Source organism: Ranitomeya variabilis, chromosome 3, assembly GCF_051348905.1.
Source record: "Ranitomeya variabilis isolate aRanVar5 chromosome 3, aRanVar5.hap1, whole genome shotgun sequence".
Lineage (NCBI taxonomy): Eukaryota > Metazoa > Chordata > Amphibia > Anura > Dendrobatidae > Ranitomeya > Ranitomeya variabilis.
In genome coordinates this window covers 504218705-504237900 of record NC_135234.1, presented here as the reverse complement: position 1 = coordinate 504237900, position 19196 = coordinate 504218705, and the positions used below count along the sequence as shown (strand labels likewise).

The 19196-nt window shown below is 42.5% G+C and overlaps 2 protein-coding genes across 2 annotated transcripts in view; both read left to right on the top strand.

Annotated features, from left to right (window-relative positions):
- The first annotated feature begins 1534 nt into the window (after positions 1-1534).
- Positions 1535-11911, top strand: LOC143817723 (uncharacterized). The gene is made up of 6 exons (XM_077299210.1): positions 1535-1583; positions 2768-2850; positions 10575-10646; positions 10745-10958; positions 11052-11211; positions 11323-11911. Exons 1-6 carry the CDS (start codon positions 1535-1537, stop codon positions 11909-11911), a joined length of 1167 nt encoding a protein of 388 aa, XP_077155325.1.
- A 3488-nt stretch (positions 11912-15399) lies between these two features.
- The window catches only part of LOC143816462 (uncharacterized), a 40983-nt gene continuing 37186 nt past the window's right edge, over positions 15400-19196 (top strand). The window contains exon 1 of the mRNA XM_077296858.1: positions 15400-15493. The gene's annotated coding sequence lies outside the window, so the exon portion shown is untranslated. The remainder of the gene's footprint in view (positions 15494-19196) is intronic.

Genomic DNA, 19196 nt, shown 5'->3' with positions numbered 1-19196 from the left:
GTGGTGGGCGAGAACAATGTTGGAGGTGGTGTGGAAGAACAATGATGGAGGTGGTGGGGAGAACAATGATGGAAGTGGTGGGGGAGAACAATGATGGAGGTGATGGAGAGGGCAATGATGGAGAAGGTGGGGAGAACAAAGATGGAGGTAGTGGAGAGAGCAATGATGGAGGTGGTGGGGAGAACAATAATGGAGGTGGTGGAGAGAACAATGATGGAGGTGGTCGAGAGGGCAATGATGGAAGTGGTGGGGAGAACAATGATGGAGGTGCTGGGGAGAACAATGATGGAAGTGGTGGGGGAGAACAATGATGGACGTTGTGGGGGCAAACAATGTTGGAGGTGGTGGAGAGAAAATGATGGAGGTGGTGGGGGAAGAACAATTATGGAGGTTGTGGGGAGAACAATGATGGAGGTGATGGAGAGGGCAATGATGGAGAAGGTGGGGGAGAACAAAGATGGAGGTGGTGGAGAGGGCAATAATGGAGGTGGTGGAGAGAACAATGAGGTGGTGGAGAGGGCAATGATAGAGATGGTGGGGAGAACAATGATGAAAGTGCTGGGGAGAACAATGATGGAGGTGTTGGGGTGAACAATGATGGAGGCGATGGGGGAAAACAAAGATGGAAGTGGTGGGCGAGAACAATGTTGGAGGTGGTGTGGAAGAACAATGATGGAGGTGGTGGAGAGGGCAATGATGGAGGTGGTGGGGGAGAACAATGATGGAGGTGGTGGAGAGGGCAATGATGAAGGTGATGGAGAGAGCAATGATGGAGGTGGTGGAAACAGCATTGGGGATTGGGAGGAGAGGGTAACGTGTATGGGACACTTTATAATGAAATAAAAGGTGAGAGAATACTCTGTCAGGGACTTGTAACGAATTGGGAGGTGGCGGAGGATGCTCAGTACCTGAGAGCATCTTCTCCCACCCCCAAATTTATTATGTTGCTATCGAGTACTTATAATGAATGATGGGGACACAGGACAGGGACTATGGCTATGTGCAAACGGTCAGGATTTGCAGGAGAAAATTCTGCTGAATGTCCTAATGTGTTAGCAGGAAGAAAGTTGCATAAAATATATTTATTTCTTTTCCACATTTTGCCATGCTTTTGTGTACGTATATTTTTTCCCATTAATACTGGTGAAATACGCTGCAAGAATTCACATTATACAGATTTTAAGCTGCTGCAAATCTGCAAGGAAAAATAAGCAGCATCCTTGTACTGTAAAACCTTGCATATATTCCGTGTGCACATAGCCTTACAGTTAAACGGGGAGAGTCTCAGACTGAATAGTTTATATTATTTGGAGTGAGAGATTATAGTTAATGGGAGACACAATGCTGCTTATCACTTTATATTTTTAATGATGCGTGGCTAATAAGTATATTAATAGTGGGTTACATATCTGTATTTAGGGGGGAGACACATGTATGTATACAATATATGTGACCTTGATACTTTCAGGGGTGCGAGGATAATTGTGACAAGATGAGTTGTGGCTGGGAGATGTCGATATGAAGGTCTGACCAGATGGAGAAGAAAAAGGAGAAAGCGGTTCTAATCAGACGAGATATCAGCGGTAAGTGCCTGGATGTAGGTATTATTCTGTATCTGCACTGTGTGACTTGGAGTGATAATGTTTTTTGTAAAATCCCTTATTCTACATTCTCACATTTGTGTGAAATGTCTGTGTGCTTCCAGGTTTTTTATCATAAAGTTTTATAGGTCCATTCACACATACATAAAAATCACGGATCTGAGAATGAGATCCGTGAGGGTCAGGGAATATTCTGTTCTGATCTGATATTGAAGATCAGAATGGGACATGCTCAATTCGTTGGTAAAAGTTTGCAGCATACCAACACTGGTGTACGTTTTGTGTTTACTGTGTACCCCGTATAATATATGATAGCTGACACTGTATGATGTAATAATGACTGACACTGTTCTGATATTTGTGTGTTAGGGACAAAAATAGGGACAGTCAGTATCAGTGGTAGGTCAGCATTGGTAAGGGTTATGGCAGTGTAGTTGCAGGTTAGGCTACTTTCACACATCAGGTTTTTGCCGTCAGGCAAATTATCTTTTTTTTTTTCCGCCGGATCCATTTTTTTCTCACAGTTGTATTAGCGCCAGATTGTGCCTGATGGCCACACATTTCATCCGTTTTTTGCCGGATCCTTCAAAAATGATTTTTACGGCGGACGGAGAAAACGTACAGAGGAATGTTTTTATCTGTCTGGTGAAAAAACGCACAGCGATGGTTCCAGCGATAAACGGATGAAACGTGAGGTGAAATGAGTGAATCCAGCCACCGTTTCTGGTATTTTTACACTGAGCATGCCCCGTAGCTTCGTTTTCCATTCTGGAGTCAGTCTCTCTCTCTCTCGTCCAAACTCTATGTCCAGTAAACAAAAACAGATCCAGAAAAAAAACGGATCTGGCGCATCAGTTTTTCACAATTTGCACCGGATCAGTTTTTTTTTTTTTTTTTTAATCGCCAGATTATGCCTGAAGGCAAAAAACTGATGTGTGAAAGTAGCCTAAGGGGCCACTAAAGAGTTAGATATTAGATTGAGATAAGAACTGGTTTTAGCCAGAGTTGTGACAGATAAGGGGGCGGAGCCAGTGTAGTGGTGGGAAGAGTGTCTCAATGAGGTAATCAGTCAGCTAGTAGAGTTGAGCAGAGAAGCTGTGAGACAAGGCAGCTGGAAGATTAGAAGTGTGACACGTCTGTCTTCGTGACTGGTGTGATCTGGGCAGTTGGAGTGGTCAGCGGTCAGGTCTTTGAGAACTCCCGTGACGTCCGGGACCTATGGTCGGATAAGGATTTGAAGCATAATCCTGTAAGGAAGGGGAAAGTGGACGGGGAGCATCGGGGATCAGCTAGACCAGCAATCCAGAAATGAATTTCTGATGGTGTCACTGCCTTTCTAATATTTACATTGACACTTATTAATGGCTTTCTTGTATTTACACGTACCTTGTAATTACGCACTTGCACCTTACTAAAAGCCATTCTTAGCCTTTATAGGATCTCCTTCAATAGACCCCATGTACTGATATACCTTTGCACTTGCACCTTAATAGTTGGTAGTTTCTGATTTTATGCGCAGTTTGTGTATTGACTGTGAAACCTATTCCTTATAATCCAGAGCCTGCTGTTTGACCGTGTGTAACATGTATTGAAACCACTTGGCATATTGGAGTTTGCATATGATTGTTATCACTACCTTTGCCATTGGGTTGCTTGGAGCTCACTTTGCCCTGTTTGAGTCCCTAAGGCTAGGTTCACATTGCGTTAGGGCAATCCGTTTAGCGCTAGTGCTAGCGGATTGCGCTAACGCAATGTATTTGTAGGGGCCGCATTTAGGGGTCGCGCTAACGTCCCCGCTCTCGCAGATCCCCGATCTGCGAGAGCGGGGAACGGACCTCGGGCGCGCCGCGGATGCTGCAAGCAGCGTCCGAGGCGCGCCACAAAAGAACGGCACATCGCTAGCGCGAGCCGAAAAAGGCACGCGCTAGCGATGCGCTTCAGGCAGGAACAACATTGCTGTCAATGGGTGCGCTAACGGACCCGTTGCACGGCGTTAATTGTGACATTTTCGCCGTGCAACGCTGTCCGTTAGCGATCACCCACTAACGCAATGTGAACCTAGCCTTATGTACACTGATGATTTCTGATTTTAACTTATTATGAATAAAATATCTTCATTTTACTTTTTGGTCTTGTACTTCCCTTCTTTGGATTCATGTATTTTATTTATTCTTTGGATATTTCAGTAATCCAGAAAACTGCAGGAATGGCGATCACGGTACCAGATGATGTGTTGTTAAGAAAGACCAGGGACAGCTTAGAAGGTGAAACATCTGTGACATGTGAAGACTGTTGGATGGTGTCTGTAATGAAACTGAAAGAATTAAGTAAAGTTTTGTTGGAAATGAATCTGAACTTTGAGAGTAATTGCGTGTTGCTGAGAAAAATGCTTTAGGAAAAAACTGACTACTCCAATAATCTTCAAAAATTTTCGAAACTGCTTCAACGAAAAGCTTTGGGAAATGAAAAACTCCTCTGAAAAGTTTGCAAAAAAACAAACATTTCCCAGAGCAGTTTCCATTAGAAAAAATCATTCTTTTTGTCCACATCAAAAAGTTCACAAAGCCTTAGGTTCTCCAGGCATTCTCCTGAAGTGGAAAGATGAGAATTTTTCAATGAACTGATTATAAAACTTTATGATATTTTACATGATATTTTACACTTAACATATAACTGTCAATGATTTCCACCACTTTTTGATTGTCTGAATATTTTTCAAATAGAAAGTTTATCTTTTGTCCAAAGTACTTAGTCTGTCCATGAGTCTTTTACAGCGCCACTTTCTGATTATTATTTTGCATTAGTTCTTGTAAGCTAACGCAAGGACTCGAACATAAACAGAGAAAAGGTAGAATGGAAAAAAAAGTTGAACCTGAAACTGGCCTGAAGCAGTGTTCACACCATGTACTTGTGATATGTTTTTTTCTTTTTGCTGCAATTTTAGTACATTTCTTGACAAAAAAAACTTAAATGAGGACTGCATGGTATAAACACAGCCTAAATGAGTTTATGTACTGCACATTTATTGCAGAAATTTTTGCTGCTGAAAACCTGTTTCTCCAACGGTTTAATGAAATAATCACAGAAAATTAGCCTCATTATTCACATCTTCCCTCATCCAAAGGGAACTTTCATGCTAAGCAACGCAGAGAAGAGCTCATAATGGATGAAGACAGTGATGAAGATGAAGCATCCTGTGTCCATTGGTGCAATATCTCAACTTTGCCCTATGTTCTGCTCTAAATAACCAGCATGATCAATGCAATGCCAATTGTCCTATATGTATTAGAGAAATATTGTACTCCTATGTAAAATCCGGAATTAAATATAGACAGTCATAAATCAAAATAAATGCTTTGCATAACATGAAACAAATGAGCCACTGTGAAGTGCTTTTCCCATAAATAATGCTGTGTGCATGTATATTATATGTCTGGATAACAAACAGAATAATTCATCTGTGAACCCTGCCATGCACAGTGTACATGTGAGGTTATTAAAATATTAAGCCATGTGACTCTTCCATAGAAAATGCATTTCACTGCTGCCTGGGTCATTAACACTTCACTGTTCATTCATCTAAAGCAATTTGTTCCTAATTACGTTTTCACATTCAGTTTCAGAAAACAGTTTCTGGTGAGGTCACCCAATGTGCCATTTGAAAAAAACTGAAATAAGGTGCCGACATGCAATTAATAGAAAATATGGCATTTATTGTGATACATAGGCTGAACAGATGTTTCCACAACAGTTTTATCACTGCTGTATTACTATAATAATTCTGTCTCTGCTCCTTAAGAGCGATCCATATGTTTTGTACTGTCAAATGCTATCAATAAGAGCTTCAACTCAACCCACAAATAACAAGTCCCCACTCAGGTCTGTCACCTGTTAATGGAAGTATATGGCTACCCCCAAAAAAAAAATTTCAGCTAAATCTCCACTCCCACGCCCTTCTGAGCCTCAAAGTGTGCCTAAACTACAGCTATCCAAGAAGTACAGCTAGCAATCACATGTTTGGCATTACAGTAGCAAGAATACCCACTTAATGTATGGGTGCGTGTCTCCAGAAGCACAAGCTTGGCACAATGCATGGGCACCACAATCTATTGGTTACTACAATGGCATATTTGGAGTTTTCACATTGCAGCATCCACTGCGTGTTTGTTTCTGGAAATCACCTATGGAGACAAAGTCATTACTACACCTGTAAATGAATTCCCAGAGGTGTGTAGTTTCCAAAAAATTAGATAACTTGTGGGGTTTTCTGCTGTTCTTTTGGAAAATGTCCACTCCAAAAATCAAATAGCCCTCCTTTTTTCCCCCAGCCCTGCCATGTGGCCAAACAATACAGCTACATATGGGGTATTGTCACATTCAAGAGAAATTGTGTGGTTCATTGAGAGGTGTAGCTTGTAAAATGGGGTCAATTAGGAGGGTTTAACTGGCACCTCAGAGGCTCTGCAAATGTGACATGGCACCCTCAAACCATACCAGTGAAATCTCAACTCCAACTCCTTCCTTTCTGACCCCAAATAGTAGTTTCCAACCACATATGGGGTATCATCATACTTTTTCAAAATTGCGCAACAAATTGTATGGTCCATTTTCTCTTTTTATCATTGTTAATATGAAAAAAATGGAGCTAAAGTAAAATTTCTATGGAAAATAACACATTTTTCATATTTTGCTTCCACTTTGTTTTAATTTCTGAAGCACCTAAAGGGTTAAAAAAACATTTTAGATGTGTTTTCAATACCTTGAGGGGTGAAGTTTTTATAAGTGGATCTCTTTGGTGCATTTTCTGACATATAGACCCCTAAAAGTCACTTCAAATGTGAACTGGTCCCTAATAAAATAGGTTTTGTAAATTTAGTTGGAAAAATAAAAAATTGCCGTTCAACTTTTAACCCTTTCACATTTCTAACAAAAAAAATGTTTAAAAAATGATGCTGATGTAAAGTAGACACTAGTGATGAGCGAGTATACTCGTTGCTCAGGTTTTCCCGAGCACACTTGGGTGGTCTCCGAGTATTTGTAAGTGCTCGTGGTTTTAGTTTTCCTTGCCACAGCTGCATGATTGGTGGCTACTAGACAGCTTGATTACACGTGGGCATTCCCTAGCAACCAGGCAACCCCCATATGTACTCAGGCTGGCTAGTAGCTATAAATCTTGTAGCTGTGTCAACAAAAACTAAATCTCCGAGCAGTCACAAATACTCGGAGACCACCCGAGCATGCTTGAGAAAACCTGAGCAATGAGTATACTCGCTCATCACTAGTAGACATGTGAAAAATTTTATTTATTAATTATTTTGTGCAGTATGACTATTTGTTTTAAAGACATAAAAAATAAAAGTTCAAAAATTGTGAATGTTCCTAAATTTGTGTCAAATTATTGATATTTTCAAAATTAAATGCAAATCATGGTCACATTTGAAAAATTTGGCCTTGTCAGGAAGGTGAAAACAGGCTTTGGAGTAATGGGTAATAGAATTTTACTATCATCCATATTTCGGATGGGATTTTACCATCAAAGTACAAATGAAATCATTATATGATGTTGAAAAGTTTTACTTTAGTTACAAATTAAAGGGTGGCACAGTGGGTCAATGGTTAGCATTGCAGCACTCGGGTCTTGGGTTTAAATCCCACCTTTGTCCATTGTACTTGTAACGTCACAGCATTAATGCACAAACTGAGAAGTGTTCCTTAGTTATAAGTTTACTACGGTAATTTATAACAATCTTCTGTAATGTGTAAGGCTACTTTCACACTAGCGTTAACTGCATTACGGCTACTTTCACACTAGCGTTAACTGCATTACGTTTCAAAACGTCTTTTTTCAGAAAAAACGCATCCAGCAAAACTTTTTGCTGGATGCGTTTTTTTCCCATAGACTTGTATTGGCGACGTATGGCGACGGATTGGCATACGTCGTGTACGTTTTACGACGGATGCGTCGAAATTTGGCGACACGTCGTCTCAAAAAAACGTAGATTGTAACGTTTTTTGTCTCCGCCTAAAAAACGTGTCGCGACGCATCCTGCGGCATACGTCGTTGGCTGCAATGGAAGCCTATGAGCGACGGATGCGTCGGGACACGTCGTACGACGCAATGCAGCGCTGCAATACGTTTTTTTTACACTGAGCATGCTCAGAAGCTGGATTTTGTTGCCAATTGGCCAGACACCCCCAAATCTATATAAACCTGGCCTGGGCCTTCAACCCCACATATGCCTGCAAGACCCATGAGAAGACTTCCAGCAAGAGCTAGCCAGCCACAAGACCCCAGCGTGACACAGGAGCCAGCCACAGGAAGAAGCCAGCCACAGGAAGAAGCCAGCCACAGGAAGGAGCCAGCCACAGGACTCCAGCCATAACCTCAGCCACAAGACCACAGCCTGACACAGGAGCCAGCCACAGGAAGGAGCCAGCCACGGGACTCCAGCCACAAGACTCCAGCCACCATAGAGCCAGTGTGAGTATTGCAATTTTTGTGTGCATCTGTGTGCCTGTGCATTTGTGTGTGTATATGAGGTACTGACTACAGAAAGAGCTTAAAACCTGAAGAGAACCTGAGGCCTGCCATCGTCCTGCACCAGCCAGTGCCATGCTAGAGTCCAGATGCAGCCTGATTCCAGCCACTGTGAAGACCTGCTGCTTCAGCCAAAGGATTGTCAGCCTTTTGTATGTGTGTGTGTGTGTGTGTGTGTATGCGTCTTCTGATTGGGTTAACCTTTCTGCCTTTGTTGTACATATGTGTATTTGCCTAAAGCTATGTGCGTGCATGTGTGTATTTTTGTACGGCTGTGTGCTTTTGTATCATGTGCCTGCACCATATTATGCCTTTGCCAATTTTATGCCTGTTCATGTGGGAGGGTATGTGTCCATGTGCAGGATTGCATCAGGATGTGGTCAGGATTTTCCATCAGTATTTGTACGCCAAAACTAGGAGTGGGTGATCAAAGCAAAAGTATGCCTTTTTTCGTATTATACTTTACCTAATTTTTACACTCCTGGTTTTGGCTTTACAAATACTGATGGAAAATCCTGACCAAATTCTGAGGCGATCCTGAATGTGGACACATACCATGCATGTTTTTTGTGTGCGTCTTGTTGATTGCATGTGCATTTGTCCATGCTGTAATAGGTTATTTGCCTTTTTCTGATGTATTGACTGTATAGTGGTCTGTGCAGCATGTGGTTTTATTTTTTTTTTTTTTTTAAAATCTGATGTGTTTTTTAAAAAAGTCTAGCGGTCTGCAGCTTTTGGTTTGAATGTGTGAGTGTGGGTTTTTTCTATTTAATAAAAGTGTTGATTTTTTTTAAATTACAGTTATAACCTTTTGCAGTTGAAGTACTTGTATTTAAAATAAAGAGCATGTCAGCTCCTAATTGTGATTTTAAAAAAAAGAGTGAAAAAAAAAATTATAATAAAATGTTTATAAAAAAAATGTCCGTAGTATTATTTCATAAAGGTAAATTTAAAACTGGTGTATGTACCAATGGTTACACATGCAATACAGGGTTGGTTGAGGGCTAATTTTTTTAATAAAGGTTAACCTGTATTTTTTTTTTTTTTTTTTTTTTGGGGGGGGGGGGGGGAGGTTATTTATTTTACATAAAATGTGTCAAATATATTTTTTCTTGGTGTTAACATTAAAAAATTTTATTTTATGGGACATGGAAATTAATGGTATATCGTGCCACTTTTTTGGGGGGGGTTTTGGTGTTCACCTGTATGAACATTTCTGACATCATTTTAGTAGGGTGTTTATCATTGAGCATTACCTAGTTCAGGGGGTGGTCTAACTATAGATCCATTATACATATTAACAGATAAACCAGGACCGCTGCCCACCAGGACACAGCCGCTGCCCACCAGGACACAGCTAAAGTGCTAGAAGTAAGTTTTGAAGACCCCAAATCTGCTACTGCAATGTGTAGAGCAGATTGCAAGTGTCTTTTTAACTTACAGAGCCACCAGGACCACAGCCACCGGCTATCCCACCAGGACCACAGCCACCGGCTATCCCACCAGGACCACAGCCACCGGCTATCCCACCAGGACCACAGCCACCGGCTATCCACCAGGACCACATTTTCTATTCTTTAAAAGTAAGTTTTGAAGACCCCAAATCTGCTACTGCAATGTGTAGAGCAGATTGCAAGTGTCTTTTTAACTTACAGAGCCACCAGGACCACAGCCACCGGCTATCCCACCAGGACCACAGCCACCGGCTATCCCACCAGGACCACAGCCACCGGCTATCCCACCAGGACCACAGCCACCGGCTATCCACCAGGACCACATTTTCTATTCTTTAAAAGTAAGTTTTGAAGACCCCAAATCTGCTACTGCAATGTGTAGAGCAGATTGCAAGTGTCTTTTTAACTTACAGAGCCACCAGGACCACAGCCACCGGCTATCCCACCAGGACCACAGCCACCGGCTATCCCACCAGGACCACAGCCACCGGCTATCCACCAGGACCACATTTTCTATTCTTTAAAAGTAAGTTTTGAAGACCCCAAATCTGCTACTGCAATGTGTAGAGCAGATTGCAAGTGTCTTTTTAACTTACAGAGCCACCAGGACCACAGCCACCGGCTATCCCACCAGGACCACAGCCACCGGCCTTTGTACATCAACAATGTCCTCTTCTGACAGCCCTCCTCCACAGCAACAGCGTTTATCGGTAAATTAACACAAAACATTTTTTTTTTTTTAAATTTCTTTAAATTACATTTTTATGGATAACTACATGCATAAATTATGTTTCAACAGGAAGCTGAATCAGATGAGGAGCTGTCAGAAGGGGGCGAGACGGGTGGAGAGATGCAAGTGGAGGAGGAACCAAGTGTAAGTATTGGTGAAACAGTTGCTTTGCACATCACACTGCACCATACACAAAACAGATTACTAAACACCTGCCTACCTTAACTGAGAATTTGTTTCCTTTATTTCAGGCTGCTGCTGCCGCTGAAGGCTCTCCCAGACAGTCCCAGAGTCGGCGGACTCGTCGCCGCGGTCGGCCATCAGTGAGTTTTTTTTTTTTGGGGGGAGGGGGATTCTATTGGTACTTTAGTATTTCAGTGTACTAATTTGTTTGTTTTCCTTTTTTTTTTTTTTGACACAGGCTTCACAGCGTGCTCCCGCAGAAGAGGAGGATGATGATGATGACATTGATGTAGACTGTCTCATCGAGGAGGTTCGTGAGCGGGAGCCGCTGTGGAACATGGCTGACCGCAGGCATGCTGATACCGGTGTCACCCGTCGGCTCTGGGACGAAGTGTGTCGCAACCTGTTTCCAAGGCGGGAGAGCCTTCATCCTCAGCAGCAGAGCAAACTAGGTAAGTATTCACTTTCCAGTGATGTTTTGAGCTGACTGTAATGTATTGCATTTACCAATTTTTGGTTTTTTCTTTTGATTCTTGTCTTCACAGTTGGAAAGGTTAGGAAGCGGTGGCGGTCACTGAGGGATCGCTTTAAGAGGGAATTCAATGATGAGATGAAGGCCCCGAGTGGCTCTGCAGGAAGGAAGAGGAGCAGATATAAATATGGCCAGGCCCTCTCCTTCCTGAGGCGAACCATGCTAAGCAGAGTGTAAGTATTCTACAGCCCAATTATAACCATGTTAACCTGTCTACTTAGTTTGCTTTCAGTCAGGGCTTTTTCATTCCAATGTATTAATTTCTTTTGTTTTTTCTTTCACAGCACCTTCTCCAGCCACCGGGCGCCTGCATCTTCCTCTGCGCCCTCTGGAGCGATCCCTCCTGAGTCCGCCACTGAGGGCCACGTCGGTAGGCCCCACACCTCTGTCCCCTCCTCTGACCCCTCTGTCCTCTCCTCTGACCCCTCTGTCCCCTCCACTTCATCCGCCCCAAGCAGTGGAGCATTATTGCAGGCTTCATTGCTCGCATCTGATGCTGAACAGTTAGCGTTCCCTTTACCCCACCCCTCTGATCCTGCCACCTCGACACCACCATTAGGTTCGTGGCGGCAGCGCCAGAGGGGTCAGGAAAGGAGCTATGCTCCTGAGTTCTTACACCTGAATGCATCCTTCCAAGGCTCTTTCAAAATTTTGGGAGAGCAAGTGACTGCTGGTTTCAACATGGTGCAATCACGCATCAGTGAAACAAGCCAGGAAACCAGCAGTCGCTTGGATAGGCTGCATTCAGCTGTAAGTCCCGATCCGGCCAATCTTTTTTTCCAATCCATGCTCATGAGCATGGAGAAGCTTTCTTTTGAGCAACAGATGCGGGTAATGAATACCTGCCATAATGCTGCACTGCAGGCCATTTAATGAATCGACCCACACACCTCGCCACACCTCCACTCCAATTCCACACCAGGCCCCATTTCCACACCATACCCCCCATTACCAAACCCAGCCCCAATACCCACACCAGCAGCATTACCAAACCCAGCTCCAATCCCCACACCAGCACCATTACCAAACCCCACGCCAGTCCCACTACCCTACCCAGTCACAATACCCGACCCAGTCCCCACAACAATCCCGGCCCCCAGACCAAATTACTTCCCCAATGTTTTCCTTACTGAACTTTTCTCTTCCACCTACCCCAACACCACCCCCCTCTGGTCAGCCTCTTGGTTTAACCCCCCCTTCCACTGCACCACAAACAAGTAGGGTTTCCCCACCTATCGACGTGGTCCAACCTTCCGGCCCATCCTCCTCTCATATCTCCACCCAACAATTTGAAAATTTGTAAATTGTTATTATTTATATTAATATTACAAAAAATGTTCACATTTTTCAAAAAAAAAGTTGGAAAATAAAAATATATTTTTTTTGCAAAACAAAAAAAAAAAAAAAAAATAGTTAAAATAAAATTCGGATTACAATTCTACTCTTTGTGTGTGTGTGGATTTATTAAGGTTATATAATAAAAAAAGGTTTAATAAAAACAAACACCAGACATGTAAGAGGTATAACATAATGGTTTTACTAGCAAGAAAACCACGCTTTTGGGCCTTTTTTTTTTGGGGGGGGGGCAGAAACACTTTTTTTACATAACCAAAACACATGGGAAACAGGTTACACAATCATGTCTTGCCACGGGATCCGCCCGACAGGTGAGACAAAATAATCGGCAAACTGGTCCCTCATCCTTGTAACTGAACTTGTAGAGCGAAACGAGCTGCTGCGGTAGTCCCACAAGGTGGTCTCCAACTCTTCATCATCCAAAGAAACGGGCTCCTTTGACAGGACAAAGTTGTGGAGCACCACACAGGCTTTAACTACCTCGTCTATAGTTGTTGTTTTCAGCTTGATAGCCGTCAGCAGAACTCGCCACTTCGCCGTCAATATGCCAAAGGAACACTCCACTACTCTTCGTGCTCTAGTAAGCCGGTAATTAAAGACCCGCTTGGTATGGTTTAAGTTCCGGCTACTGTACGGTTTCAGTAGGTGCAGCGACAGTTGAAAGGCTTCATCACCTACAAAGACATATTCCAGGGCTGGGTCATTTGTTCCTGGCAGTGGTCTGGCTGGCGGAAAATCGTAGCTCTCTCCATAAAGGCAACGACCCATCGGAGAGTTTTTAAACACTTGCGAATCGTTGGACCGTCCATACGCTCCAATGTCCACGGCAAGGAACCTGCAGTTGGCGTCTGCAATAGCCATAAGGACGATGGAGAAATACTTCTTATAATTATAATACTCCGATCCTGTTCCTGCCGGTTTCGCAATCCTTATATGTTTCCCGTCAACTGCACCCACACAATTAGGGAAATTGCAAATTTGCTGAAACTCTTCTGCACTTCGCAACCAGATTTCCATGGATGGTTGGGGGATATACTCTGGTTGCAAAGTGGTCCAAACAGCCCGACATGTGTCCTTCACTATTCCAGAGATAGTTGAAATGCCCAGCCTGAACTGATAATGGAGCGAAGTCATAGATTCACCCGTAGCTAGGAAACTGTATAAAAAAAAAATTTAAAAATGTTAGAAAATATTGCACAGACAAACAATTTTTAATATGGCACTGTTAATTTTTTTTTTAAGGACAGGACACCCAATGAAACCAGCATGAAACCGGTGTTAAAAAACAGTGGAATGTCCGCCAAGAAAACCCAAACTACATGCTGCAGAAAATAGTGCGCAATATGTCAGCGCAGTATTGTCTGCAGCATGTAATATAACATTCAAAATGACCAATGACAGAAAAAAAGCAGTTGCATGTCATCAAACCCAAAAAACCCAAAAAAAAAACAAAAAAAACTGCAGAACATGCAACGCAATTTTTCAGCGCAGTATTTTCTGCAGTCTGTTATCTAACATTCAATAGCAGCAATGACATTTAAATAAAGCAGTTGAATGTCCGCCAAGAAAACCCAAACTACATGCTGCAGAAAATAGTGCGCAATATGTCAGCGCAGTATTGTCTGCAGCATGTAATATAACATTCAAAATGACCAATGACAGAAAAAAAGCAGTTGCATGTCATCAAACCCAAAAAACCCAAAAAAAAAAAAAAACAAAACTGCAGAACATGCAACGCAATTTTTCAGCGCAGTATTTTCTGCAGTCTGTTATCTAACATTCAATAGCAGCAATGACATTTAAATAAAGCAGTTGAATGTCCGCCAAGAAAACCCAAACTACATGCTGCAGAAAATAGTGCGCAATATGTCAGCGCAGTATTGTCTGCAGCATGTAATATAACATTCAAAATGACCAATGACAGAAAAAAAGCAGTTGCATGTCATCAAACCCAAAAAACCCAAAAAAAAAACAAAAAAAACTGCAGAACATGCAACGCAATTTTTCAGCGCAGTATTTTCTGCAGTCTGTTATCTAACATTCAATAGCAGCAATGACATTTAAATAAAGCAGTTGAATGTCCGCCAAGAAAACCCAAACTACATGCTGCAGAAAATAGTGCGCAATATGTCAGCGCAGTATTATCTGCAGCATGTAATATAACATTCAATATCAGCAATGAAATAAAAAAAAGAGGCTTACCGCAGGGTCACCATCAGCCGCTCCGCCGGTGTGATGGCAAGCCTCATCCTTGTATCCTGTCTTCGGATGACATCCTCCAGTTTTGCAAGCAAAAAATCGAAATGTTCCATCCTCATCCGCACATAGTTGTGGAATTTGTGTGGATTGTGCCGCAACTCCAGGTACAGAGTGGACTGGACACCCCGGGTCATCCGTAGTTGATTAATAGGATGAATCCACATTCGTCTTCGTCTCCGTTGCTGCAGAAGCATCCTACGCCTTTCCGCTGCCGCCTCCTTCTCCCGCACTATGATATCCAGGCGATTTGTCTCAAAGATAACGTCGGTAACCAAACTAGCAATCCTCCCAAGAACACCTTCCATCGCTGCCACAAAACTAAACCCACAAAGATGGGCTGTAAATACAGTACTATATAGTTTTTCAAATTTTCCAGTAGCCAATCAAATTTTGGGAGCCTCCCCTTTTAAAAACGGATCCGTCGGAAAAACGGATACAACGGATGGTAAAACGGATACAACGTATGCAACGCATCCAGTATTTTCGACGGAAACGTTTAGCGGATTTGCGACGGATCCGTCGAAATGCTGGATGCGTGGCATACGTTTGTCACCGTTTTTCACTTTTTTGACGCATCCGTTTTTTCGGCCAAAAAACGGATTTGCGACGTAATGCAGTTAACGCTAGTGTGAAACTAGCCTAACACATTGATATTTAGCGTCATGTGACCTTCCATCAATCATTGTGTGAATATCGATAAATGATTAAAGGTTAGAACATAAAGGAAGTGATCACACGTCACATGCAGACTCATTTTCCTGCCCTTTCTACACTGTATACCACAGACTCCTAGCCGAGAACACTTTCCTGCCTTATATATGCCATATTCTGGTCAGAGAGGTCTGTATGTTCATTTATGAATATAATTATATGTTTTTATTTATAATGCACCAACACATTCTGCAGCAATTTAACATGGGATAATTTAAAATTTAAAAGAAAACTAACAATTTAATTGAAAAAATGCTGCCGCTGGATTATATCTAAGGCCAGGGTCACACTTGCGAGTTCAATGCGAGAAATTTGGGCGAGTTTCTCGCATCAATTCACGGCACTGCCTCCGGTGGTTCGGACCGGAGCATTCAGCTGAATAGAAATACTCCGGTCCCGAGTGCCAGCGGCAGTGCCAGGAATTGATGCGAGTTTCTCACATTGAACTCACAAGTGTGACCCCGGCCTAATTGTTGAATGCATCAAAATATGTTTTTCTATTGACATACTGCCTCATTAAGATCACTTTGAATGAACAGTGCTTTCTGGTGTTTTTAGTCCTTCTTGTATTCTTACCCAACATGAGATGTTTGTTTTAGTCAATAATTTAAAAATACATAAAAAAATAAAGTTTCTACAGATGTAGTCTTCTATATGGGTTAGAGCCTCATGAATACTTCTTTTTATAAGTGGAGTCGGGATTAGGGGCCAACTGTACAATTGCCCAGTGCCACCATCCTCGAGAGGGACACCAGTAATAACAGAGCAGAAGGGGTGGTCGTCCCAGGCCCACGAACATGGAGCAACCATCACTTACAACTATATCAGCTTTAGAGCAGAGGGACATGGATTACTTGTTGCTGTTCTGTAAGCCACAGGTTGCTTTATAACTGGTGCCTACCAAACACCAAAATCACGCATAGGACGGTTGCGTCCTGGCACAGGTGGCGTGATGACACCATCATGTCGGCACCTTGTAGGTCAAATGCTGAATGTGCCAGTTGTTCCAGGGAAAGGTGATTATATAGGGTTTATTTTTTATTGTATAAGTCAGTACCTGTAGAGGAATGTGGGGACACTATACTGTATATAGCAGCCTTGGGACCCCATACTCTGTATAGGGAACTGCATGGGCCCCTACTATGTATGGGAGCCCCATACTGCATGTGAGGAGCTGTAGTGGCCCTATACTTATATACAGGGAGCTTTGGGCGCTATTATACTGTTTTTAGGAGGCTGTGGGGAACAGCATTATGTAAAGAGTGGGCTGTGTAGGCCCCATACTGTATATAGGGTGTGAGGGACATCATACTTTGTTTAGGGAGCTGTGGGGGTCCAAACTGTGCATAGGAAGCTAGGCAAACATTATAGGCATTTTTATCAGCTAATTTTCTTTTGGCTGTAGGGGCTTCATACTGTGTACAGGGAGCCGTGGGAACAGTAAGCTTTATACAGAGAGATGTGGTAGCTCCATACTGTATATAGGAACTGTGTGGGTCATTATACAGTATATAATGACTGTGTGTCCAATACTGTATATAGGGGAGCTATGGGACCCATGATAGCTATGGGGCTGCTGGAGCTTTAGTGGAATTCTAACTTTTTAGGGGCACTAGAGAATTTTAAATGTTAACTCAGCACTTAGGAGGCATTGTTACATTATACAGGCACTCAGGGCATTATAAGTGTCAGAGGGCACACGAGGCATTATTACTATCTAGGGAAAAACCTGAACACTATTACTTACATTGAAGTCAAAGGCACATGAGTTGCGTGCTACTTGCAACACAGCAGGCAACATTTGCAACGCTGTGTCAGACGTCGCATAATTAGGTGCAAGATTGCAATGTGACACAATGTAGACTTATCCTAAGATTTACTATGGTCACAAGGGAAAGGGGCCCAAGCCCCAAGACACATATTTTGCTACCATCCTCTTCCCCCCCCCCCCCCCCCGAAAAAATAATAAAAATAACATCACAGTAGTGCGAGCTGAGGGAAAGCACACATAATAGTTTAATCCTATTTAAGGAGGAAGAAAAGATGGTATTGCTCACCTAGGGGATGGTGCGGTGCCCCTTTCATTTAAAATCGACCAACTGCTGCCTTGAGGCAGTCCTATGTTACACCCCAGGTAACAGCAATAACATAGTGATAACTCTCTTAGTATAAATATTAAAGATGTTACCTGCCGTCCTGTGTAACACTACATATGACACAGTGATGACTGTCTAGAGTCAGATAATGTAGTAGATGTAACATGCAATCCTATGTAACACTCTAAACTCCAGTGGTGTAACCAGAGTCCTATGGGCCCCAGTGCAAAATTTGGACCTGGCCTCCCACCAGCATGCTGTTCAGATGTTCGGGCTCATGGAATAACGGTCCCCATCCTGGCCCCTATCCTTTAATAATATCACCAGTCCTGGCCCCTTTCAAGTTATTATATCCACCATCTTGACCCCCTTCCTGTAAAAATGTCCCCCTGTCTTGGCACCATCCTGTAGTAATGTCCTTGCCTTGGCCCCCATGCTGTAATAATATCCCCCGTCCTGGCCCCATTCCTGTAGTAATGTCCTCTGTCCTGGCCCCCTTCGTGTAGTAACGTCCCCTTTCTTGGCCCCACCATGAAGTAATGTTCCTGTCTTGGCCCACATCCTGTAATAATGTCCTCCGTCCTGGAGTCCTTCCTGTAATAATGTCCCCAATCCTGGTCCCCTTCCTGTAATAATGTCTTGTGTCCTGACCACCTTCCTGTAATAATGTCTTCAATCCTTGCCTCTTTCCTGTAATAATGTCACCTGTCCTGGCCCCCTTCCTGTAATAATGTCTCTCGTCCTGGCCCCTTCCAATAATAATGTCCCCATTTTGTAATAATGTCAGCTAGAATAGACCTATATATAATAAAGGTATAATATGGCCATATACATTACATATATGTTTTATATATGCATATACAGCTCTGGCAAAAATTAAGAGACGACCACATCAAGACCCTGTCATGGCTAGCCCTATCTCCAGACCTGAACCCCACTGAAAACCTCTAGAATATAATCAAGAGGATGATGGATAGTCACAAGCCATCAAACAAAGAAGAACTGCTTAAATTTTTGCGCCAGGAGCAGTGTGAAAGACTGGTGGCAAGCATGCCAAGACGTATGAAAGCTGTGATTAAAAATCATGGTTATTCCACAAAATATTGATTTCTGAACTCCTCCTGAGTTAAAACATCAGTATTGTTATTTCTAAATGATTATGAACTTGTTTTCTTTGCATTATTTGAGATCTGAAACACTGGGTTTTTTTTTATTTTGACCATTTTTCTATGTCAGAAAAAAAATAAAAAATGTATTGCCTGGAACTTCGGAGACGTTGTCAGAAGTTTATAGAATTAAAGAACAATTTACATTTTGCCCAAAAATATAAATATAAAGAGAAAAATCAGACAAACTGAACATTTTGCAGTGGTCTCTTAATTTTCGCCAGAGCTGTACACTAGACCTTAATGGTTATTTATACAGTAGTAACTACTATGTGTATTTATGAATTTAATAGAGCTGTTGTATATACATAAATATAGAGACTCCTGTAGATGGAGGGTATGGGGACAGCCTGGATTCATCAGAGCTGCAGTTGTCAGAGATTACAAGCAGTGATTTAGTGACTGTGATTCCAGAGCTCTATGCTCGCTGGTTGGTGCTATGTAGGGCTCAGACTCCGGATCCTACACTGACCAGAGATCTTGGAGCTCCAGGATCACAGTCACTAAATCACTGAGTGTAATCTTTGACTACATTGTCAATACTGTACTAAGAAGCTGACTGCCAGCTAG